Raw genomic sequence first — 26,209 nt, 5'->3', positions numbered from 1 at the left:
ATCTTTAAAGTTTGGGAGAAAGTGTTTCCTAGAATCATTAAGGGAAATTAATTATCAATTCTCCTTGGGATTAGTCATCAACCTAATCCAATAGCATTTCTGAAACAAGTGTATTTGTAATACACTTTAGTGAAAAAAACACCACTAAGCATCAGTGACTTCATTTAAACATCAAATTATTTTAAAAATGAAGAAATGGCTTACCCATTTCTTAGTCATTTCATTAAGAATTTGAAATTAATGGGAAGCAAAAATTGACCTTAATCATAAAATGAAAAGACTATCAAGAAAAGAAAAAGTAAACAAAATGAATCCATACTAAACCAATAAATGTTTTACATTAGAAATCTATTCCAATGAAAGCAAACTGTTTAAAACAACCTAAACTCAACAGCACCCTGTGTTCAGAAAGATGACATAACACGGTTAAATTTTTTTTCTATGACTTCACTTAACTATAGAATAAAAAAAAAGATATAATAATGTCTCTTCTGCACCACCTCCACCCTCACCCCCCACACAAAACCACTATCACTCCATAACTAAAGAACACTGGACAGTCAAAGTAAACCCATAGGTGCTGAAGACATCCTAGAAGAAAATGAATAAATATTTCACTAAAACATACTCTAGTTATAAAGATAACATCATAAATTATATGGATCATGAATTATATTCAGAAAGGAAAGGTGTTTTTTTTACTAAAGAAGCTAATACTCCTACTTTAATACTAGTAATAAAGCAGACTGCAAGAAATATGTAAAAGCATTAATGACAAAATGTCTACTAACTGCAACTTATTTAAAAGATCATTTTACCATTTGGCTTAGATGTAGTTACCTCTAAATAGAGTATCTAGTAAGTACTTCATAGCACTTATTAAGTCTGATTTTTACTTATAAATTTCTAAAGATACAAAGGAATCCTTTAAGTATTTTTTTAAAATAAAGCAAAAGAAAAGAACCTTAAAATATAACAGTTTAGCTTTAATGACAAAACTAAGGATAGCTGCCAAACATTCAGAATATCAGCAATGTGACTCTTAAAAATATTTAAAGAATTAAATTTAAAATACTCTAGTTCATCCAGGCACGACAGCCAACACCTACAAACCTAGCAGTTCAGGAAGCTGAGATTAAGAGTATTCAAGTTCAAAGCCAATTTTCCAACTTAGTGGAGCCCTAGGCCTGTCTCAAAAAATAAAAAGGGCTGGGAAAGTGGCTCAGTGGCTAAGTACTCCTGGATTTAATCCCTAGTACCAAAAAATAAAAAACCTTCTAATATAATTATTACTTTATCCTTTCATATAATTTTCAGAATACAAAGTTATATAAAATTATGCAAAAATCCAAACAATGAAAACTTTTATGCTTTTCTCATTAAAAGCAAACTTACCTCATCTTTTCATCTAAAATATTTCTTTCATTAACATGAAGGTTTTCTACAAGAACCACATGACTTTGATTTTCATCCATTCTGCATTCTGAAACTTTGGAGGATACAGCTTCAATTTCAGTTTCAAGTTGAGAATTTGACTGAAAAGATAAAACCATATTAATGTATGTATGTGTTTATTTTACAGCAGAACATACCTCCCAAAATATTTCAGTCATTAAAAAGCCTATCTAGTTTATTTTTTTCTTTTTTTTAGTTGTAGGTGGACACAATACCTTTATTTTATTTATTTATTTTTATGTGGTGCTGAGGATCACACCAATGCCTCACATGTACTAGGCAAGTGCTCTACCACTGAGCTATAACCCCAGCGCCCAGGTATCTAGTTTTTGTTTTTAGCTTTTGGTACTAGAAATTGAACCCAGGGCCTTTTATCACTGAGTTATATCCCCAAGCCAGGGTATGTAGTTTTGTAAAATTAAGATTCAATAATGCAGCCCCCCCACACCCAAAAAGGCAAAAAACTTATTATGCAGAATATATTACAAAAAATCAGTAAAAAATAAAAATTAAGATTCAAACTGGGTAACTGATGTTCATGTTTTGTTGTGAAAACAAGAGTGGCTAGGTCAGAAAGAAAATTACAATGACTATCACAGTAATATGTTTAATGCTTGAAAAACTACCAAAAAAAAAGTTTAACAGATTTTTTTTTAAGTATTTTGGCTCAAATAAGGATTATTATAATCATATAATCACTTTAAATCTAGGTTTTCCCTTATTACAGGAAAAATAAGGACTACCTGAAATAGTTTTAGGAATTATACTATTTAGTTTTTTTCTAATATCAAAAGACTCACTAAGAGATTTCTTAAATTATCATTCAAAATAGCATTGTGGGCTGAGATTGTGGTTCAGTGGTACAGCACTTGCCTAGCACGTGTGAGGCATTGGATTCAATTCTCAGAACCACGTATAAAGTAATAAATAAATAAAAGTTCATCAACAACTAAAACAATATTTTAAAAACCCACAGTACTGTCACATAGCAAAAAGGGTCTAAATCCTATTTCCTGATATAAAAATCCAATTATAGTATTAAGTGTGTGCATAAGTGTGCATGGAGATTAATTCGGTAAGATAGGTCAAAAGATTCTCAGTGGTTATCTCAGGTGTTGACACTTGAGGTTTAATATTTCTTTGTTTTGATTAAACATTTCACATAAGTGTCATTAGTTGGGCAGGTAATGTCTTTTCGGTTTAAAAAAAAACAAACCTGAAATAGTAAATCCAACAAAATTGGGACACATTATGTATTCACTAGGGAGAATAAGGGTGAGATGACTATATTCTACTTCAAGCCTGAGCTATCAATTGATGTTTTTTGTTTGGGGAGGTACCAGTGATTGAACTCAGGGGCCCTCAACCCATAGCCCAGCCCTATTTTGTATTTATTTAGAAACAGGGTTTCACTTTTGCTGAAGCTGGCTTTGAACTCCTGTTCCTGCCTCAATCTCTGAGCTGCTGGGATTATAGGCTTTCCACACAGGGCTTGATGTTTTAATATGCATTTAAAAGGATTGGTTTAGTTATATGATAACTCACCATTGTCAGGGACTTCTTATTACTTTCATTTTTTTGTAATAATGATCTTTCTTCCTTAATTATGCCTTTGGCTTCATCATTTTCTACTATTTGCCTGTGTCTAGCCTTTCTTATATTTGGTTTAGGTCTCTGAAGTCGGCCCCTCACTGGTCCAGAACTTTGGATAACACTTTCCTTCACTTCTTGTGGGAAAGCTTTAATTTCAGGAGTCCTGTAAAAGAATAGGAAGAGAGAGAGAAGGCCTGATAGTAAAAAGTTGAAAACCATTGTAAAAATATGTAATTTAAACCTCTTCTAAAAGCCTCTATAAAAAATACTTCTTACCATTAAAGGAAATGACGTTTTTGATTATAAAAATATTTTAGAAAAGTTTTAAGATAAGGGAAGTTAATGCTTAATGGGTACAGTTTCAGTTTGTAGGGGGGAAAAAAAACAAAAACAAAAAAAGTTCTAGAGATGGATGATAGTAATGACTACAGAATAATGTAAACATACTTAATGCCTCTGGTATGTATGCCTCAAATGGAAGAAAATGGTAATGAATTTACGGCATACATACATGTATTTTTTAAATGAATTTCTTTGTAGAGAATCTTAAGTAGGGGTGGGGTTGTGGCTCAGTGACAGAGTGCTTGCCTAGCATGTCTGAGGCACTGGATTCAATCCTTACCACCACATAAAAATAAATAAATAAAATAAAGGCATGCTGTCCATATATTAAAAAAAAAAATCTTAAGTAGTTAACAGTAAAGCATTAAAATGTCAATCTGAGCCAGGCATGATGGGGCATGCCTATTACCCAGGAGACTCAGAGGTTAAGGGAGGAGAACTCCCAAGTTTGAGGCCAGGATCAGCAACTTACCAAGGCCCTAAGCAACTTAGTGAGACCCTATTGGAAAAGAAAAAATAAAAAGGGCTGGAGATGGAGCTCAGTGATTAAGTGCCCCTGGTTTCAATTCCCAGTACCAAAAAGTACCAAGTTGAATTCAATTTTATTTTCTATGTAGGTAGTCTGCCATATCAATTAAAATAAACCAAATATTCTTTATATTCCTTTTTAAAAAATATTAGCACACTTAAATAATAGTAAAAAACTTTTCAAAGAAATGTCTCTTAGATTTTCAAGGAAATATCACTGTTTACCCTGTAGGAACAACTACTTCATTTTCCTGTGTTTGTGTTGACTGAGACTCCTCTTTAGGTTCATGAGAATTTGAAGGTGAGGTGTCTTTTTCAGTCTGTATACATGGTAATGTGACAGTCTCCTCCTTCTTGTGACCCGATTTATCTTTTTCTCTTGATGTTATTGGGGAAGCCACATCCTGGAAGGCAAAAAAAAGAAATCATTCCGAGTTGGTAAAAGTATAGGGAAAAAAGGCCAAGGCAGAAGGATCTCAAGTCCAAGGCCAGCCTGGGTAACTTAGCCAGACTCTGTCTCAAAATAAAATTTTTTAAAAGGGCTGTGTATATCAGAGGCAGAATGCTCCTGGTTTAATTCCCAGTATCCATTCCGCTAAAAAGTATAGTGAAACAAAAACTTTCATACACCACTTGAAGTAGAAGGCAATGGGGCAGTTATTGATCAAAAATTTAAAGTCCCAGCAATTCCACCTCTAGAAATTCATCTTAGGAGCTGGGATGTGGCTCAGTAGTAGAGAACTTACCTAGCATGTGTGAGGCACTGGGTTCAATCCTCAACACCATACAAAAAATAAACAAATAAAAGTATTGTGTCCATTTATACTTAAAATATATATATAAAGAAAAAGAAAGAAAGAAATTCATCTTATAAAAATATTCAAATAGGGCTGGGTTGTAGCTCAGTGGTAGACTGCTTGCCTAACACATGAGGCACTGGTTCAATCCTTAGCACCACATATAAATAAAATAAAATAGCTGGGCTTATTGATGTACCCTATAATCATCCCAGCAACCTGGGTGGCTGAAGCAGAAGGATCCAAGTTTGAGGCTAGCCTCAACAACTTAGCAAGACTCCAGAACATAAAAAAGACCAGACATGTAGCTCAGTGTGTAAAGCACCCCTGGGTTCCATCCTCAGTACTCCCTTCCAACAAAGTACCTATGAGCAAATATACAAAGATACTTATTAGAATAATTTAATAGCCCCCACCCACCCCCAAACAAACAAGATATTGGACATACAACAGATCTATGAGTGGGATATTATATAAACTTTAATTTCTTTGCAATGCAATATGACATAGACATTTAAAAGACAAATTTTACCAGACATGATGGAACACACGTATAATCTCAGCTATGTGTGAGGTCGAGTCAGAAGGATGGCAAGCTCCAGGGCAGCATGGGGAAACTTATCAAGACCTTGTCTCAAAATAAAAATTTCAATAAAGGTCTGGGGATGCAGCTCAATGGTAGAGCACTTGTCTAACATGCACAAAGACCTAGGTTCAATCCTCAGTACCTCAAACGAAGACATTTCTCTGTATTGATCCAAAGAAAATGTTCACAGTATTGTGTTAAGTAGAAAAATCAGAAGGCAAGAATGACGCCATTTTTGAAAATAATAAAAATACTTGTATATTACTTTATAAATAGCTACACAGAAAAGTCTAGGAACAAAAATGCAAAGCTGCTATATGATTAAATGGGATGGAGGGATAAGACATTATAAAGGACTCTCACTTTTTAGAACATAGGTATTTTTTTCCAAGTTAAAATTCTTATAATCAGAAAAAATAATTAGTTAAAAAGTAGTTTATCTTTTATAAACATAAGGTCAGGAAAAATATAAATACTGATGCATGATAAAGAACTAAAGTACTTTAAGATGCCATGTAAGAATTTTAATTCTTGTTATGGACCATATACTGATACTCTAATTCATACCAAGTTTTTAATTTTTCATTTCACCTTCACAACAGAGTAAAATAAAGCACTATAATTCCCATTTTCCTAGAAGAAATCTGTTACATCATTTGGCTACAGTTGCGAAGCCTGTTTTGGTTTAGATATGAGGCATCCCTCAAAAGTTCATGTGTGAGACAATGCAAGAATTTTTTAGGTAAAAAGAGTTAGAAGTATAGCCTAATCAATGGATTAATCCATTCTAAGTATTATCTGGGTCAAAACAGTAGACAGGTATGGTATGGCTGAGAGGAAGGTCGTCACTGGGTGCATACCTTGGGGTTTACATTTTGTCCCTAGAGAGCAGCACACTGTCTCTGCTTCCTGATTGCCATGTCCTGAGTTGATTCCCTCCACCATGTCCTTCTTCTATAATGTCCTACAAAGCTAAGAATCTGGCCAACCAAGGACTGAATCTCTGAAACCATGAGCCAAAATAAACTTTATCCTCTTCTATGTTATTCATGTCAGGTCTTTTGGTCAGTGACAAAAAGCTAAGGGTTAGGGATATGGTTCAGTGGTATAGTGCATGCACAAGGCCCTAGGTTCAAACCCCAGCACAAAAGTTGGAGTGAGGGTGGAAAGATAACTAAAACATAGCCAGAAACCTCAACTTCCTATGACACATTAAGATTCCTACACAAACTCTGCAGAATAATGAGGCACATAAACGTGGGAACGTAATCATACAAAATAAAAATTATATGAAGAAACTTACAACTATAGTAACTAACCCCCAACCCACATACACAAGCATCATCTCTTCTTTTCTACCAGGAATTGAACTCAAAGGCACTTAACCATGGAGCTACATCCTTGGCACTTTTTATTTTGAGGCAAGGTCTCACTAAGTTGATTAGGACCTGCTAATTTGCTGAGGGTGGCCTCAAACTTGTGTCAGCCTCCTGAGTTGCTGAGATTACAGGCTTGTACCAACGCACCCAGCTCCCACAACCTCCATCTTAATCACTCACATGTTGAGAAGGGAGAGTACTAGCTTGTTCACTGTCCTGCTGTATCACAGTGATCTCTACTTCATCAGTTTCCAACTTCTTCCCATGTACATATTTTTGTGCTTTTGCAGTCTCTTTCTTTAAAGCTGCTCTTGTTAAATTTGGTTTTGGTCTTTTTAATAGGCTTCTCACAAAAGGTGCTGGTTTAACTTCAAGTGCCTTCTGTTCTTGAAGAAGAGATCTGCTTTGGGAACAAGGATTATCAAACTTTAGAATGAACTGAAGCGGCAGTGCAAGTGGGGTTGAAGGACAAACTTAGCAATTAGCAGTAAACATTAAAACCTAATTCTTTTTCTGATTAAATTATTTATTTATTCTAATTTGTTATATATAATGGCAGAATGCAATTCATTTCATATTACACATATACAGCACAATTTTTCAAGTCACTAGTTGTACACAAAGTATTTTCAGACCATTTGTGTCTTCATACATGTACTTAGGCTAATGATGTCTAACTCACTCCACTGTCTTTCAAATCCTAATTCTTTTTTTTTTTTTAAATAGAGAGTGAGTGAGAGAGAGAGAGAGAGAGAGAGAGAGAGAGAGAGAGAGAGAATTTTAATATTTATTTTTTAGTTATCAGCAGACACAACATCTTTGTTTGTACGTGGTGCTGAGAATCGAACCCGGGCCGCATGCATGCCAGGCGAGCGCGCTACCACTTGAGCCACACCCCCAGCCCCTCAAATCCTAATTCTTAACAGGAAAACAAATCAACTTATTTGGTAGATTCCAAAAACCAAGAGTAGTACAATCCAGGCATGAATCCAGGGAATTACATTGTCATTATACAAAGAAAGCAGTTTGTAAAACCTATGTTGACTTAGGAGTAGGTGGTCTGTCAATTTTATACATGATAGTGATTCTTACAAGCCAGTGTCAGAATGACCTCAATCCCATCTCCTAGTCTTCCAAAAACTATTTAAAAATCTCTAACACTATCCCGTATGTTATGCCTTGAAACCTTAGTTTGACATAATCTATAAATACAACTTTATATGCTTTTTCTTTAAAAACACTTCGACCTTTATATACTTATACCTTAAATTAATATCTGAAAACTGTTCTGGAACATCTGGAGATCTTATCTCCTGGTCTTCTATTTCACCAATTTCAGAAGTTTGTGAAGAAGTCTTCAAATGACTCAAATGACAGGATACCTCCTTTTCAGAATATCTGTTTTCTTCTGTAGGTATATGTATCACTGATAATACTTCACTGCTAATATTCTAAAAAAATAGTTACAGTGAATGAGCACATACACATTCTACAAGCATTTCATACATTACAAACTTCAAATGTCTATTGTCTTCTAGACACTTTCCTTTAAAACTTTCGTTCTTAATTTCTAAATAAAATTTAACATACAAATGTTAAAACCCAGAACCAAGGAAAAAGTTTTCCTTTTATATTGTGCATTAGGATTTTTCCAAACCACAAGTGCCATTATCTAACCAAAAAAAGGTCAGAAAAAGAGGCTGGGGCTGCAGCTGGGGCTCAGCAGTAGCATACTTGCCTGGCATGTGTGAGACACCAGGTTTGATCCTCAGTATCATATATAAATAAATAATATAAAAGTCTATCGACAACTAAAAAAATATTTTTTAAAATGTGTATTTAAAAAAAGTCAGAAAAAAAATTCTTAAAAAAAAGGATGAACTTTAAATAACATGAACAAGATGAAATTTCAACAAAAGAAACTTAGAAGTAAAGTAAATCAGATAGAGCAGTAAATAAAGAGAAATACAGACACAAATATGGCCAAAATAAAAATTTCAGCATATGTTCACACTCCTTTTATAAAAAAAAAAAAAAAAAAACCTTCAAATAGTTATTAAAAATTTGTTCGGCATGGTGCCATATGCCTATAAAAACAGTGACTATGACTACAGAGGCTGAGACTAGAAGTGGAAGATCTCAAGTTTGAGGCCAGCCTCAACAATTTAGTGAGACCCTATCCCAAAATAAAAAATTAAAAAGGAGAAGTGGATGTGTCTCAGAGATAAAGTGTGTCTGATTTCAATCCCCTGTATCTAAACTTTTTTTTTGTTTGTTTTTTAAAGAACACAGTTTTCAAGGTCCAAAATATAAAATTTTAAGACTGGGAAAGACTTGCAACTTTTAGAGATTTAAAGTGTTATTGGATTTTTAAAGTCAATAATCATGGAATTATTTTGGTAACTTTGACCTGAAAAAATTATTTTTAAAAAACTTAAAGGACAAAAAATACATACTTTCATATCTAGTGAAGGTACGGTACTGGTGTCACCACTACTGCTCTGCATTACATTTGCTTCAGTTTGCTTTGAAGTACTGGATTCCTCTGATTCATTTTTCCTTGGAGAAATGTCTGTTTTTCCAGTTTTTTCCAAATCTGCCACCATTTCCTCGGTAACACCCATCTTTTCAGATCCTCTCTTCCCCAAAGAATTTTTTCTTTCAGTATCTTTCAAATCTGCCTCCATTCCTTCAGTGCCAATCATCTCTTCTGATATGGTCTCCATCAGGGAAATGTCTCTTCCAGTATCTTTCAAATCTGCCTCCATTCCCGCAATAGCAGTTATCTTTCCTGATATGGTCTCCATCAGGGAAATGTCTGTTTCAATTTCTTTCAAATCTGCCTCCATTCCCTCAATGGCAGTCATCTCTCCTGATATGGTCTTCATGGGGGAAATGTCTCTTCCAGTATCTTTCAAATCTGTCTCCATTCCCTCAACAGCAGTCATCTCCCCTGACACAGTTTCCATAAGGGAAATGTCTATTCCAGTATCTTTCAAATCTGCCTCCATTTCCTCAATGGCAGTCATCTCTCCTGCTATGGTCTCCATCAGAGAAATGTCTCTTCCAGTTTCTTTCAAATCAACCTCCCTTTCCTCTAGGTCACTGACTGTCACTAGCACCTTTTCCCTTTGGGAAATATCTCCTGAACTTTCTTTCAGATCTGTTTTCATTTCATCTACAGTTGTGACTTTCTCTGGAGCCTTTACTAACGCAGATATTTCTCTTCCTTCAGTTTCTTCCAAATCTGTCTTTCTTTCCTGAGTGACATCAATCTTTTGTGGAGTCCTGTCGCTTATGGGCATCTCTCTTCCAGTTTCTTTCAAATTTGTCTCCATCTCACCTATAGACTTGATCTCTTGGACATTTTCCTGTGGGGATATTTCTCTTATTCCAGTTTCTTCCAAATTTTTGTCTATTTCCTGAATGGCATCAATCAATTCCTGCACCTTCTTCCTTGGGGAAATCTCTCTTCCAGGTGTTTTCAAATCTGTCTCCCTCTGCACAGTGCTCTCGGTCATTTCTGATAGCATCTCCCTTGGGCAAATTTCTCTTCCAATTGCTTTCAAACCTGCCTGCATTTCCATTGTATTATCAGTTATTTCTGGCATCTTCTCCATGAGAGAAATGTCTCTTCCAGTTTCTTTTAAATATGACTTAGTTTCTTTAGCAGTAGTGGTTGTCACTGGTACTTTCTCCCTCGGTAGGGTGTCTAGTTTTACAATTTCTCTCAAAGCCACTGTCATTTCTCCAGAGGCAAGAATCTCCTCTGGTACTTCTTCCTTAGAGGATCTCTCTCTTCTTCCATTTCCTCTTCCTATATTTGGCTTTGGTTTCTGAAATCGGGTCCTTGAAACAGGGACTTGTTTAACAACATTTGCTTGTTTATCTTCTTGAATGCTATTAAAAAAAAAAAAAAAAAAAAAGAGGAGACAATCAAATTTTAAACAAGAATGCCAGCGGAAGAAATGATAGTCAAGAAATCATTATGAAAACACCAGATATGCTCCAATTTTAAAATATTAAGGGGCTGGGCATAGCTCAATGTTAGGGCATGTTCTTGTATGACCCTGGATTCAATTTCCAGCAATAAAAATTAGAATGAAGTAAAAATAAAAACAATCAAGGAAGACCCCAGGATCACTGGAGAAAATTTCAAAATCAAAGGAGAAAAAAATTATCTTTTTAAATTATAGTAAATTTTATTTTATTTATTTTTTATAGTAAATTTTAAAGTAATAACTGCACCTACTTATACAAGACACATATAGAAAGGTCATATATTAATGAGATCAATCACAGTAGCCACTAATTGTCCCTGAATAGTCCCTTTCCAATTGTCATTCTCACTATTCCATGCAAATACTAGCTGGGAAAGACTCTGATAATCTATGTTGGTATTACTTCATGATGTTTTTCTGTATTTCCCTCTCTTTGCTCCAATTTTCTTCTACCCAGACATACACTTTGCGATGACAGACTTGACCATCTCAAACAGTTAGATGAAAATATGATTTGAATAAGAAAGTCTTCTGAGGAACTAGGTCTGCCTTCCAAACATTTTTTTATTTGTTCTAATTAGTCATACATGACAGCAGGATGCATTTCAACTCATTGTACGCAAATGGAGCACAAGTTCTCATTTCTCTGGTTGTACACAATGTAGAGTCAAATCATTCATGTAATAATACACATACATAGGGTAATAATGCTCATCTCATTTCACCATCTTTCCCATATCCACACTCCTACTCCCCTCTGCCCAATCCAAAATTTCTCCATTCTTCTCTCCCCCACCCTCATTATGGATCAGCATCCATTAATCAGAGAAAACATTTGGCCTTTGGTTTTTTGGGGATTGCTCATTTTGCTTATCACCAAAGTTTTTTTAGTTGTATATGGTCACAATACTTTTATTTATTTGGTGCTGAAGATCAGACCCAGTTTCTCACATGTACTAGACAAGTGCTCTACCACTAAGCCACAACCCCAGCCCCCAAACATTTTTTAAAAATTTTAAATGACACAATGCACTAAATATATATATTTTTAATTTTTAGTTGTAGTTGGTTGGACACAATACCTTTATTTTACTTATTTTTATGAGGGCCTCGCATGTGCTAGGCGAGCGCTCTACCTCTGAGCCTCAATCCCAGCCCACAATGCACTATTGGACATTTTTTTTACAATCACTATCCACAACAAGCACTTTGTTCTCCAGAAAGCAGCAGCATTCTTTGCTTTGTATTTTCCATGATAGCTAGTAAAACCAATTGAAATACATACACAAATGAAGGAGCTTAGTTAGTATTGAGAGTCGTCATTAATCTTAGGCAAAAGCTAGATCAAAAGAAACAAAAAAGATTTATTCAGCCATGTCAGGCTGAACAAGTATATAATTGCACATTTAACAGCTTTAAAAAAAGATTTATTAGGGGCTGGGGTTGTGGCTCAGCGGTAGAGTGCTCACCTAGCACAAGTGAGGCACTGAGTTTGATCCTCAGCACCACATATAAATAAATAAAATAAAGGTATTTAAAAAATAAAAAATTTAAAAGAATGTGTGTGTGAATTATCCTTAAAATTCACGAACTTTAAAAAAATATATTAAAAATTATGACTGCAGAAGGAGGAGATGAACAGAGGATGGTTAACATGTATGAGGGCATAAATATGTAGGAGAAATAATGTCACAGAAGGATAACTATGATTGACAATAATTAATTAGATATTCAAAATAGCTAGTAGGGATGATTTTTTAAAAATTGTTTTTGTAGATGGACACAATACTTTTATTTTATTTATTTATTTTTATGTGGTGCTGAGGATCCAACCCAGTGTCTCACACGTGCTAGGCAAGTGCTCCACCACTGAGCTACTACCCTAGCCCATAGAGAGAATTTTGACTGTTCCTAATTCAAAGAAATGACAAATGTTGAGACAACAAATTTGCAAATTACCTTGATAATTATACACTGAATATAAGTACTGAAATATCCCACTATGCTCCATAAATATATGTAATTACTATGTGTCAATTAAATATTTTAAAACATTTTTAAAATAGAGGAGCTAACAGACAAGCACTTCTTGTAATTAAGAAAAAATATTTTTTATTTTTTTGAAAAGAACTAAAGCTAAGCATAATGGCGTATACCTGTAATCACAGCTTCAGCAACTTAGCAAGGCCCTAAGAAACTTAGTGAGACCATTTCTCAAAATTTAAAAACAGCAGGGCGGAGGGGACACATTGGGGAGGATACGCAGGTCTGTCACTCAGTGCTAAAGTGCTTCTGAGTTAAATCCCCAGTATAAAAAAAAAAAGACTAAAGTTAAATGACAGGATTTTCAGGATCTTGCTCCTTTCATACCTAAAAACAACAGAAACTGCACCATTCACCTGGGGTAAGTAAACATAGAAAAGGGCCACAATGTCAGGTTGCCAACTTTAGAAGGAAGGATGACCAATGAAAGAAAATAAATGCAAGGCCCACCCAAGTGCAAAACTCCCTCCTACCAACATGAGCCCAAAGTCAGTGGGCAATACAGTATAGGCCATCTCAGACCATAAACATTTTGAGATTTGAAAAAGATACTATATCAAAGGGATAAAAAAATAACAAAAATAATGAAAAGGAAGCTATTACTTGCACAAATTTTTGTAGGATCTAAACTTTCTTCACTGAAATATCTGTTTTTTTATAATGTGATTTTTTACTTAAAAAAGTCTTTAGGGAATAGACTGATTTTCAAATTGTACTTGTTTATATAACTGAGGTATTTATATCTATCACTAACTTTAGTGAACAATAAATGCAAAATTAATATAAACTGACAAAGGAAATTTAACGTGGTTAATCCTGGATGGATTTCACTCCACTCCTTTTTTTTTTAATTATTAAATATTTATTTTTTAAGGGCTGGGGATATGGCTCAGTTGGTAGCTCAGCTTGCCTCACATGCACAAGACCCTGGGTTCAATCCCCAGCACCACAAAATAAATAAATAAATAGATAGATAGATACATATTTTTTTAGTTGTAAGCCAACACAATACCTTTATGTTATTTTAATGTGGTGCTGAGGATTGAACCCAGTGCCTCAAGCACACTAGGCAAGCATTTTTCCTCTGAGCCAAAACTGCGGGCCCTTACTGGATTCTTTGATTATCCTCATCCAAAAACACCTAGCTTTTAGTGAGGTTACTCTGCTAGGAATATGATTTGAGAATCATGAGAAAAGAGAATTTTTATAAAGTCATATTTTGAACACTGGTTTATCCTTTAAACATATAAATGCATTAATAAGCAAATACTTTATTGGTAGTTTCCTTATTTCCGTATCAATTCAAATTGTAAGATACAAACATGAAATGTTATAATTGTGCTTAAATAGCTGAAATTGTTTTTATATAATAAAAGGACTTTCATAAGTTTATTTTTATGGATAAAAAATATGATATATGATAACTCATTGAGTTCATGAATAATAAATCAATAAATATTTCTAAGTCCTATTACATCCCAGAAAGTACCTATGAACTGGTAATAAAATGATGAGCAACACAGACCTTTTCTCATAGAATTCATATCAGCTGCATAATTAACTGAAGGGCAGTGTTTGAGACTGGAATTCAGATATGTAGTTAATTCAGAATATTTCTCAACTTAAAATATACAATGGATCCATAAATTCTCTCCAAGGATCACAGAATTTAAGAAGAAAAGCAAACAAAGGAGATCATGACTAAAGAAAGGATAGGCACAAAATTATACATCTACTTCCAGGTCTACATTGTGTTTTTCTAAAATGTAGAGTTAAGAATCTACAAAACATTTGCATGCCTCCTTAAGATAAATCATCAATCATGACACAAGCCCCAATATTTATATAAAAGATACATAATTGTCTAGAAGATTGTTTGAAAAAAACATTCACTAATTTATCTTAATGAAGAATTTTTTAATACATTATCCATTTCTCTTACACATCATCTTGAACAGGCCAAAGTGTTCAGAGTAGAGGAAAGGGAAAACTGCCTAGTAAAGACAAAGAGATATATGATTTGACAAAACACAGAATTTTAGAATTTTTTTTAATGATCCTGGACATTCAGAAAGTCAGAAAAGTCACATGATAAAGCTACCTGTGGAGAGGAAAGTTGCTGTGATCAAATTGTGTACTGGTGTTAACAATATCTACTAGTTTTCTGAAACTCAGAGGCACCCAAAGAAAATCTAATTTTCTACTAAGCCACATTATTATTATGTGTGGTGCTGGGAATTGAACCCAGGGCCTTTTGCATGTGGCAAGCACTCTACCAATTGAGCTATATCTCCAGCCCCACATTAATTTTTAAGTGTTTTTTTCATTTACATTTTTTTCAGTTGAATACAGGCTCCAACCTGTCAGTTTCCTGTAAATAAAATCTGTATCAGAGATACATAACAAGTAATATAATTGAACAGGTTCCTACTCAAAAAATTCTGTGGCACATTGGTAGCGAAAGAGTTGAGGGGTGAAGCAAAAATAGTAGAGGAAGCAAGAAATACAGAAATTTTTCTGTTTTAATAAAGGTTTAAATACATTTAAATTGGTGTAACAAAGCACAGCAGCTGGGTATGGTGGTGCACACATATGATTCCCAGCTAACTTGGGAAGTGAAGGCAGGAGGATCACAAATTCAAAGCCAGCCTCAGCAACTTAGTGAGGCCCTAAGCAACTTGGTGAGACCCTGTCTCCTTGGACAGTGTATACATGGGAGTCCATTATTGTTCTCTCTGCATCTGTGTGCATTAACCATTCCCAAAATAAAAATTTTTAAGGTACACTAATAAGTCCATTACTCTGGTTTAGTACCTTCCAGAGGGGAAATAAAAACTTTGGCTACAAAATAGTATGGGTTTGGGGCTGGTGTTGTAGCTCAGAGGTAGAACACTTGTCTAGCATGCAAGAGGCACTGGGTTCGATCCTCAGCACTACATAAAAATGAAATAAAGATATTGTGTCCACCTAAAACTCACAAATAAATACTTTTAAAAAAACAGATGGGTTTTCATTAATAAGTTCTACATAAAATTTATATCAATCTTTTTTAAAAAAATTTTTGTAGTTGTATATGGATAGAATGACTTTATTTTGTTTATTTTTATGTGGTGCTAAGGATTGAACCCAGTGCTTCACACGTGCAAAGCAAGCATTCTGCCATGAGCTATAGCCCCAGCCCTATAGCAATCTTAAATAAAAGCAATATGTGATCGATCTAATACCAAAAAATAAATAAATAAATAAGAAATAGCATTTGTAGGCTGGGGTCGTGGCTTAGTAGTAGAGTGCTTGCCTCGCACGTGTGAGGCACTGGGTTTGATCTCAGCACCACATAAAATAAATAAAGGTATTGTGTTTATCTATAACTAAAAAAAAATATTTAAAAAATAGCATTTACATATTTAGATACAGGCATTTAACTTAATATGCATATTAAGTGATAAGCTACTCAAGTTAACACAAATTCTAATTTATGGTAAATAACTCTTTTCAAGCCACCAATAACTAAGAAGTCAAAATAAAAGCTATGACATAAAGTTCCTTGGAGATCAAGTTGTACTTTGAAATATCTTTGAACATTTTATGACTTGTACTTACCACACAGAAAATAAATCCAATCTGATTTGGTCTAAAAGAACTGATTAAGTTCTAAAACCATACAAAATTAAGCTTGGCACAGTGATGCACACTGGTAATCCCAGAAACTAAGAAGGCTGAGACAAGAGGATTGAAATGAAAGGGCAGCCACAGGTCCTTAGGGAGGCCCTAAGCAACTTAGTGAGACCCTGTCTCAAAATACAAAAGAAATGGGGAGATAGGGTTGTAGCTCAGAGGAAGAGCACTTGCCTTGCATGTGTGAGGCACTGGGTTCAATTCTCAGCACCATATATAAATAAATGAATGGAAAATAAAGGTCCATCAATGACTAAAAATATATACTAAAAAAAAAAAAAAATGAGCTGGGTACGATGTAGTTCAGTGGCAAAATGCTCCTGGGTTAATTCTCTAGTACCAAAAAAACTATACAAAATTCAAAAATTACATCATCAATAAAATGATGCTTACCTTAGACATTCACTAAGAGTCTTGGGCTCATCTGGTTCCACTTTTTGAAAAGAAGAATCTTTTCTCTCAGGTTGTGATAAGACATGTGACATTTCCCTATTAAAATTTTTACATGACTGATCTTCTATTTGTTGAGGAATCTTAATAACAAAGAAAAAATTTTTAACATTTTAGATTTCACAAAGATAATTTTTAAAAATTGCACTGAATATTTTGTGTTATTTGAGAAAAATGAAAAAAACTTCAAAACCATAAAATGAAATTCAAAGGGTTCTTTTTAAATGTATTTTCTTTAGGTATCTCAGAAAAATTTCATAAGCCACAACTTTTACCTTATCTCAAAGCTCCCATTCTTTTCTGCCAAATCACAGAGCAAGTAACTATTTTAGACTGATCTGTGAGAATTATTTCATGGTGTCCCTCTTTCTGAATCTTTCTATTTATTATAATTGCACTACAACCAGATAAATTACAACAGGAAATCCAAATCTTACATCATACCAACCTTCTTATAAAGACTATGTAAATAATCTAAAATTCGTGATCTTTGTTCCTGGAATTATGGTTTAGAGGAAAACTTTCAACATCTTATTCTATTTGAGCCAATACTAAAAGTTACTCATTTAACTATCTTTTCAAATGGAAAGGGTAATTCAGAAATTCGTTGAGTAATAGGGAAAAAGCAAGTCCAAATATGAGGGAATGTGAAAGCAAAGTACAAATCATGTCAATGATCATATTCTAAAATGGCTTTACAGTTAGCAAAACTGGTATCTATGACGATAAATTTAATAATCAATATAACACAAATTATTTAGCCATTTGTTGTTTTAAAAGGAATGAAAGATTTATGTTAAGACTATGTACTTACTTAACACAATGTGAAAAAAAATCAAAGTACTTACTTCTCTATCAACACAGGACTCATTTTCATTATTCTCCCTATCAGCCCCAATTTTTTCCTGTGATCCAAGAATTTCTTTTCTTTCTGCAGCTTTCCCTATATTTGGCTTTGGCCTTGGTAATCGGCTCCTTATTGGTCGTGTAGGTCTAAAAGCCTTTGGTTGATTATCTTCATGCAGACAAGATTTGTCACTCAAACTAGAACTACAAAAAAATAAAATCAATGTTTATTTTGAAGTCACAAACTGCTTGTTTTTTAGTATTTCCTTCTCTGTGATATTAATGAGAAAACCATTCAGAATATAAAATAATTCACAGGTATCCTCAAGAACATCTTCAAGGTTATTCATACATCTACTCCCTACTCTTTTGAATAGATATAATCCTGGAAGCCTGACTACAAAAAAGATTTTTAAAACAATTTTTCATTACAAAATTGGTCAGCCAGGTATGGTAGTGTACACCTGTAATCCTCACTACTTGGAAAGGTGAAGAAGAAGGATGGCAACTTCAAGGGTAGCATAGGCAACTTGGTAAAACGCTGTCTCAAAATCAAATAAAAAAGGGATAAAGAGGTAGCCCAGTGGCTGAGCACTTTTGAAGCTTACATCAGGTCCTGGATTCAATCTCCAGCATCACAAAAAAAGAAGGAAAAAAAAAAAACTGGAAAAATCTACATCAATCAAGGATGTGATGCTAGTATGCCTCATACAGAATACTACTATATGTTATACAATTCCAGGATATTAGTCCCACATTATAGTATAAATTGGACCACCTGAAATAGCCCAGAACCTACTGGTTAAAGTCACATTGGAGTGGAGTTGTTATGGTTCTCCACACTGAGTTAAATATTCCCTTCTGAAATCCCTTACTATAAAATTTTCCAGAAATATTATCTTAACCATTCCTGTATTTAACAACACATTGTGAAAATTACAAATGTAATTGCTAATTCAATGGGTCCAAGCCATTTGTATTTATGATGTCAAGCATAGAAAACATTATTAAAATGTTTCATCACCACCTACAGTTGAAAATGGACTTAAATTAGATGAAAATAGTAATAGAGTTTATCAAGCAGAAAACAAGTGATTAGAATCATTCCTAAAAGTTAACTGCTTTTAAAAATATTACTTTCTAAGTACTTACTTAGATACAGTTTCAGCTTCTAGGTTCTCTCTTTCTGTATTCTCCATTTCAAAACAGTCACCTGTATTCACTTCATTTTTTTCCATGTGATTCTGTGAATTTAATTTTTACAGTTAATCTACTTATTATTAAAAAGTTCAAACTTTGTTAGAAACAAATGAAAATTAAAACAATGAAATTGCATTTTTTGTATTTATACCAGGAAAGATTTTTTAATAATCCTAAATGCAAATGAGAATATTATAAAACAAATAATCTCATTCATTAATAGTCAGCCCTTTTCAATTTGAAGAGTCTCAAAAATGTTCATATTCTTTGACTCAGTAATATCTTGTGAAGAATGTATTTTAAGAAAGTAAATGGAAAAATATCTACACACTAGATTGTTCAATGGAACATTAAATAAAATAGCAAACACTGCAGACAGACAAATTTTCCAAAAATGAGAATATGATTAAATAAGTTTGGTTACACACCACTGTAAGAGTATCACTAAAAACCATGTTTTCATTTTTGCCTTGTACCGAGGATTGAACCCAGGGCATATTACCACTGAACCACTTCCTGGCCCTTTTTTTATTTTTTATTTTGAGATAGGGTCTCGCTCAGCTGCTTAGGGAGGCTGTCCTTGAACCTCCAATCCTCCTGCCTCAGCCTCCCAAGAAGCTGGGATTACAGGTGTGTGCCACCAAGCCCAGCAAAAACATGTTTTTCAGAAGTTTAATGATATGAAAAAAAAAAATTTGTGAAATGTTAAATACCAAAAGATATAAAATTAAATTTATATCACTACTCAATTTTATAAAAGAAAACTTAGGATGATAAATGTGAAAAGACTGGTTGCATCTGGATAATGAAATTACAACTTATTTTTGTTTTGATTTTTAAATCAACCTGTATTTTCCAAATTTTCTAGAATAAAATCCTATTATTAAGATTAGGATAAGATAGCTGTACAAAAAACACACATCTCCCCTCCCCCCACAAAAAAAGCTAAGAAAGATACTTCACTTAAGAAAGAAAATAACTAATCAAAACTGATCAATGGCCAGGCATGGTGGTACACACCTATCACCTCAGCTACTTGGGAAGCCAGGTAGAAGGATTACAAGTTTGAAGCCAGCCTGCACAACTTACAAAACACCTGTCTCAAAATAAAAGGGGCTGGGAATGTAGCTTGGTGGTTCAAGGCCCTGGATTTAATTCCCAGTACTGAAGAAAGAAGGCTGGCCAATGTTTTAAAAAGCGATTTAGCCAAAATTAAATTTTTCTAATATAATTCTCAGAGAAAGAAGGAAACAGGAACATTCACTCACTGATAACAGCAATGTAAATAGATTCTTTGACAATGCATAAGAACCATAAAAATATTTTAATTTGAACCAATAATATAATCCCCATGACCTATAAAAGTATCGTTTCTTTAAGAAAACTCTACTTAAGCTGGGTGCAGTAGCACCATGCCTGCAATCCCAGCGGCTCAGGAGCTTGAGGCAGGAGGATCACAAGGTCAAAGGCAGCCTCAGCAATGGCAAGGCGCTAAGCAACTCAGTGAGACCCTGTCTCTAAATAAAATACAAAATAGGGCTGGGGATGTGGCTCAGTGCTTAAGTGCCCCTGGGTTCAATACCTGGTACCAAAAAAAAAAAAAAAAATGAAGAAGAAGAAGGAAGAAGAGAAAACCCTACTTACAAGATTTATTACTTTTATTTTTAAAAATTAAAGAAAAACAAAACAATCATATAATCCATTAGAGAAATGATCAGGTAAATCAATAATGTTAATCCAATGAATTTTTGGTCGTTCGTTCGTTCGTTCATTCATTCATTCATTCATTCATTTTTGTGGTACCAGGGATTGAACCTAGGAGCACCTAACCACTGAGGCACATTCCAGCTCTTTTTATATTTTATTTAGAGACTATATAGAGACTATATTTATATTTTATTTAGAGACTTTTATATTTTATTTAGAGACTGAGTTGCTTAGAGCCTTGCTCAGTTGCTGAGGCTGGCTTTGAACTCACAATTCTCCAGCCTCAGCCTTCACTGGGATTATAGGAGTATGCTACCATGTTCAGCCCAATACATTATTTAAAAGTTCAGACCCAAGAATATATATATGAATAGCTCCAGAGAAAAAATGTTTTAACTATTGTACACATCATGGTTAGGCACTAGAGAAATGTTTTCATACACAGAGAAAGTTCATAAAGTACAAATAGGAATGTGACTGCCTATGTTCAGATAAAAGTACTATAGATGGTTTAAGAAATATTTTTTAAAAGTTTTTATGTAAGTAAACAAAAGATTTATCATTACTGAGGATGTTTCAAATGATACGTCCCCTAGCTCTAAAGAAAATATATAAAAGAGGGGTTGGGGTTGTAGCTCAGTGGTGGAGCACTTGCCTAGCATGTGTGAGGCACTGAGTTCAAGTCTCAGCACCACATGTCAATAAATAAAGTTCTATCAACAAACTAAAAAGAAATTTTTTTAAAAAGAAAATATATCAAAGGGCTGCTGTTGTAGCTCAGTGGTAGTGTGCTTACCTATAATTAAATAAATAAAGCAAGCTCCATCAACAACTAAAAAATATATAATTAAAAAAATATGTAAACAGGAGACTAATAAGATAGGAACAAACCTAACTAACGTTGATGTGTAAGTTATTTTATTGGTTTTAATATCAGTAACAGTCATCTGTAATTACAAGGTGAATTTTTTTTTTTGGTAGGGTTCTTTTTTTTTTTTTTTTTTTGTCTTTTTTGGAACTGGGGGTTGAACCCAGGGCTTTGAGAATGCAAGGCAGAAGCTTTGCCACTGAGCTACATCCCAGCCCACAAGGTGAATATTTTTATTACCAATTTCTTAGGAAAAAATTTTATTTTATAATTTTAATTCCAGTATGTCTCCTATGTCATACCTTCTCAACTGAAGTTTCTGAACATGAACTCTTGCTCTCTGCATCTGTTTTGTTTTGTGAACGAGTTGATTTCTTCCCAACTGCTCTTGATAGATTCGGTTTAGGTTTCTGGAGTCGACCTCTCAAAATTGGTTTTATGTTTTCTGCCGAATCCATCTCCCTAAAAAAATTACTTAAACTGTAAGCAACATGCAGTTATGTTCAAGTAAAATTCTGAACCAGAAAGAATTTCTTTGAAAGTTTACTTACTATAGAAATGGCAAAGAAAATTGAGAGACTAACTTGTTCTATTAGATGTGACAAATATACTGCTGAGCATCAATAATTAATGCAAGTAGTGGTATTAACATATGAATAAACAGATAAATGAAACAAATTCCAAACACTGATTCTAAAATGTATATTTTAACACATAATAAAGGTAGCATCTCAAAACAGTGAGGAAAAAATGAAATACAAAATACAGTGTTTTAAAAAATATACTAGATAAAATTAAATAAATGGTGATGAAAACACTGAATAACATTGAGAAAAAAATAAAACAAGCATCATCTCTTATACTGTGCTGACAATATATGCGAAGTAGATCAAAGATTTAAATTAAACCATAGAAGTAATATGGATGAGTTGCTAAGGCTGACTTTGAACTTGCAATCCTCCAACCTCAGCCTCCGGAGCTAGTAAGATTATAGGCATGTGCCACCACCACGGCCCAGTCATTTCATAGCAGTTAATGTCTGAACCATATGAATGTATCTATTGCATTGTGGTCCATGCCTGTAACACCAGCAACTGGGGATGTGAGGCAGGAAGTTTCCAAGTTTAAAGGTAGTCTGGGAAACTTAGCCAGAGCCTGTCTCAAAATAAAAAGGGTGGAGACTTAGCTCAGAAGTAGATTGTCCTGGGTTCAACTTCTGATTTTTTTTAAAAAAAAAGCTACTATCTTTGAAAAAAATTAAAATAACTCAAACCACTACAAGTAAAATCTCATAGCAAATATTTAATCTTCTGAACTATTTTAGAAGCTCACTGCTAAATTACCACCTTGCTGAAAGCTCACACATCAAATATGAAAAAGAAAATTTGTATAATGGAATAAAGTTAAAAAACCCTGATATAGCACTAACAAGACCACAGTTAAATTATAAAATAAATGGTCTATATGTTAATGATCCCTTGTAATTCGTAAATAAAATGATGCTATAATTTAAGAATGCTATTAAGGGTTGGGGGTTGGCTCAATAGTAGAGGTTTGCCTAGCACTTGTAAGCCCTGGATTCAATTACTAAGACAGAAAAAAAATTTTAAAAATTGAGAACCTTATTAAAATATGAAGAAAAAAATCCTATCATATAAAATACTTACAGTGATTTATTCTTCAGGTCAACATTTCTTTCTCCTGTACTACTCTCAGCATTATTCACCTCACATGATGTTCTAATTCCAACTTCTGATGTAGGCAAATCTGAAGTGCTTAATTCTGAAAACTCAGTTGCTACTGGCATGGTATCTTGTTGATTACTAAGGAAATGAAGACACATTAGCAAAAAAAAAAAAAAATTCTAGTAATACATTATTTAATACTATTTAAAAATTTTTAAATAGATAACACCAATACTTTGGGAAATTATCCCTCATTATGGAATAAGCACAAGCTATGCTGGCTTTTCTATGATACTTCTTGCATAATGTTATAAAGACCTGTACCTTCAGAGAAAGTAACCACCACATACCACCAATAGGCTTGGGAGAACTCAAGAAATGCCAAAATCAAAAACTATAATTCAAAGGGATTCACAAATCAAATGTGTGTGTAAAATTATAATGATATTTAGGAATTAGTTTTCATTAAAATTTTATGTAGGCAGTCCTTGCTTTGCATGGGGCTGTTAATCAAAAGTCACATAAATGAGGACACAGTTTCCATAAGCACAAATTGCAGTTAACACTACTATGGAAAGCAAAGATTATTTTTTATTATGAAATATATCAACTAACAATAATATAACTGATAGTCACACATTACCTAGCATTGTTTCAACACATATTTAGTCTTTTTATTTTATTTATTTTTTTGCTTATTTTTTCTACTAGGTGTTTTTCTTTTCCTGATGTATTAAGAGTTCTCTATAGGGGCTGAGGCTGTGGCTCAGTGGTAGAGCACTTGCCTAGCATGTGCAAGGTGCTGCGTTTGATCCTCAGCACCACATAAAAATAAATATTTTTATTTAAAATAAAATAAAGGTATAAAAAAAATCACATCAATCTTTAAAAAAAATAAATAAGAGTTCCCTATATATTTTTATTGGCCAGCTATTATACCTAAACCTCCCAATCAATAGCTTGCCTTTTACTTTACTTATGGAGTCTTTATTAATAGAAGTTATTTTTTCCAAGTGTTAAGTAACTCTTAACATCGCAAAGGTATTTCCCACATTTCTTCTAAAACCTTTAAAGATATTTTCTTATATGTGTAGTCCTTAATTCATCAGGAAATTAAAATCTGACAGGGCAAAATAGGGATATAATATCATCTTTTTCATATCTCAGCACCACCTAATGAATAGTTAGTTTAATCTTTGCCCACTCATTTCTAAAGCGACCTCTGCCATAAAAGATTCCCAAATATCTTTTCCTACATTAGATATTCAGTTCCACTGAGTAAATCTGTCTATGCCTGTTATCAGTATCACAGTGCTTTACTCTAGCTTTAGAATAAGCCTTAATATATTCCCTCTCCACAGCTGTTTTTCAAAACTTTCTTTACCATTCATAACTCATAGCTTTTGCAGACAATTTTTCAATCAATTTACTGTTTTCCAAAACTTGTTGGGATTTTAACAGCTATTACAAGATTGTTGTTTTGTTCCTATAACAGAATAAGTCTTAAGTATGGTTTTGTGCATAATTTCTGAAATTAGTTTTATCTTTGAAGTCACACTTTATAAACTGAGAGCTAGGCGTATAGCTCACTGGTAAAGTACTTTCTTTAGCATATGTGAAGCCTAGGGTTCAATCCCCAATACCTAAAAAAAAAAAAAAAATGAGGTATAAACTGTCAACCAACAACAAACCACTGAGAAATAGTGTATAATTACACTGAAATGTAGTGTAGAAGTTTCTAGAACAGGTAGATTCTTAAAGAGGAAAAGCAGATTAGAGATTACTAGGGTTTAGGGTAGATGGGAATTACTGCACAACTTAGAATTTTGGTTTGAAAATACAAAAAGGTTTTAGAAATGGTGATTGGTACACAAAAATGTAAGTGTAATTAATGCTACTGAACTATATGTTTAAAAATGGGTTCACACAGCCTGGCGAAGTAGTGTGGGAAAATACCTTTGTGATGTTAAGGGTTTCTTAACACTTGGAAAAAAATAACTTCTGTTAACAAAGACTCTATAAGTAAAGTAAAAGGCAAGCTATTGACTGGGAGGTGTAAGTATAATAGCTGGAAAAAATATATATATATATAGAGAGAGAGAGAGAGAGAGAAAACTCTTAATGATAATCCCAGGGGCTTGGGAGGCTGAGGCAGGAGGATCACGAATTCAAAGCCAGTCTCAGCAACTTAGCATGGCCCTAAGCAACTCAGTGAGACCCTGTCTCTAAATAAAATATAAAAAAGGACTGGGGATGTGGCTCAATGATTAAATGCCCTGGGTTCAATCCTGGCACAACAACAAAAAATGGTTAATATATCTAATATATATACACACACACACACACACATACACATACACACATATATACATATACGCACGCATATATACATATAATATATATAAATAAATTGGCATACACATATATGTGTGTATATATATATTTTTAAACCACAGTAGAGAAAAAGATAATAACTAAGACTATGAAAAGAACTCAATAATGAAAAGAACTCAAATCACAATTCCAAAAAGATTAGAGAATCCAAGCAGAAGTTTTTTAAAAAAGAAATCTTGAAAAAGAACAAAGCTAAAAATAATCAGATTTTAAAACGGACAAGAATTTAACAGACATTTATCCAAAGAAGAACACCAATAGTTAAAAGGTATATGAAAAGGGGTATAATATCACTAATCATCAGGAAAATAAAAATCAAAACAAGGTATCACTGGCTACCTGTTAGGACACTAGTTACCAAAAAACTCAATAAAAGATTTAAAAAAAAATAGTCACAGAATATATAAAAATGAACCCTTAATAATAAAAGTGTTGGTGGGAATATAAATTGGAATACCAGGTACTGGAAACAGTATGGAGAGTTCTTCAAAACACTAAAATTAGTCAGGCTCAATGGCACATGCCTATAATCCCAGTGACTCAGGAGGTTGAGACAAGAGGTTCACAAGTTTGAGGCCAGGCCCAGAAACTTAGCAAACCCCTAAGTAACTTAGCAAGACATTGTCTCAAAATACAAAACCAAAAAGGGCTAGGGATGTG

At 33.7% G+C, this 26,209-nt stretch overlaps 1 protein-coding gene across 9 annotated transcripts in view; it reads right to left on the bottom strand.

Moving 5' to 3' along the window:
* Bdp1 (BDP1 general transcription factor IIIB subunit) overlaps positions 1-26,209 on the bottom strand; it is a 98,153-nt gene that overhangs the window by 39,661 nt on the left and 32,283 nt on the right. For 8 of the 9 annotated variants that reach the window (XM_076857119.2, XM_076857122.2, XM_076857120.2 and 5 more), the window contains 11 exons: positions 23,138-23,293; positions 21,773-21,932; positions 18,848-18,939; positions 17,698-17,899; positions 16,793-16,932; positions 9,137-10,580; positions 7,944-8,131; positions 6,861-7,083; positions 4,144-4,322; positions 3,001-3,211; positions 1,396-1,535 (listed from right to left, as the gene is read on the bottom strand). In XM_076857119.2, the coding sequence (XP_076713234.2) occupies positions 1,396-1,535; positions 3,001-3,211; positions 4,144-4,322; positions 6,861-7,083; positions 7,944-8,131; positions 9,137-10,580; positions 16,793-16,932; positions 17,698-17,899; positions 18,848-18,939; positions 21,773-21,932; positions 23,138-23,293 (3,135 nt within the window). The remainder of the gene's footprint in view (positions 1-1,395; positions 1,536-3,000; positions 3,212-4,143; positions 4,323-6,860; positions 7,084-7,943; positions 8,132-9,136; positions 10,581-16,792; positions 16,933-17,697; positions 17,900-18,847; positions 18,940-21,772; positions 21,933-23,137; positions 23,294-26,209) is intronic. The other variant, XM_076857121.2, reaches the window with a different exon arrangement.

Source organism: Callospermophilus lateralis, chromosome 5 (genome assembly GCF_048772815.1).
Source record: "Callospermophilus lateralis isolate mCalLat2 chromosome 5, mCalLat2.hap1, whole genome shotgun sequence".
NCBI lineage: Eukaryota > Metazoa > Chordata > Mammalia > Rodentia > Sciuridae > Callospermophilus > Callospermophilus lateralis.
The sequence above is the reverse complement of the archived record's forward strand: the minus strand, read 5'-3'. Positions and strand labels throughout refer to the sequence as shown.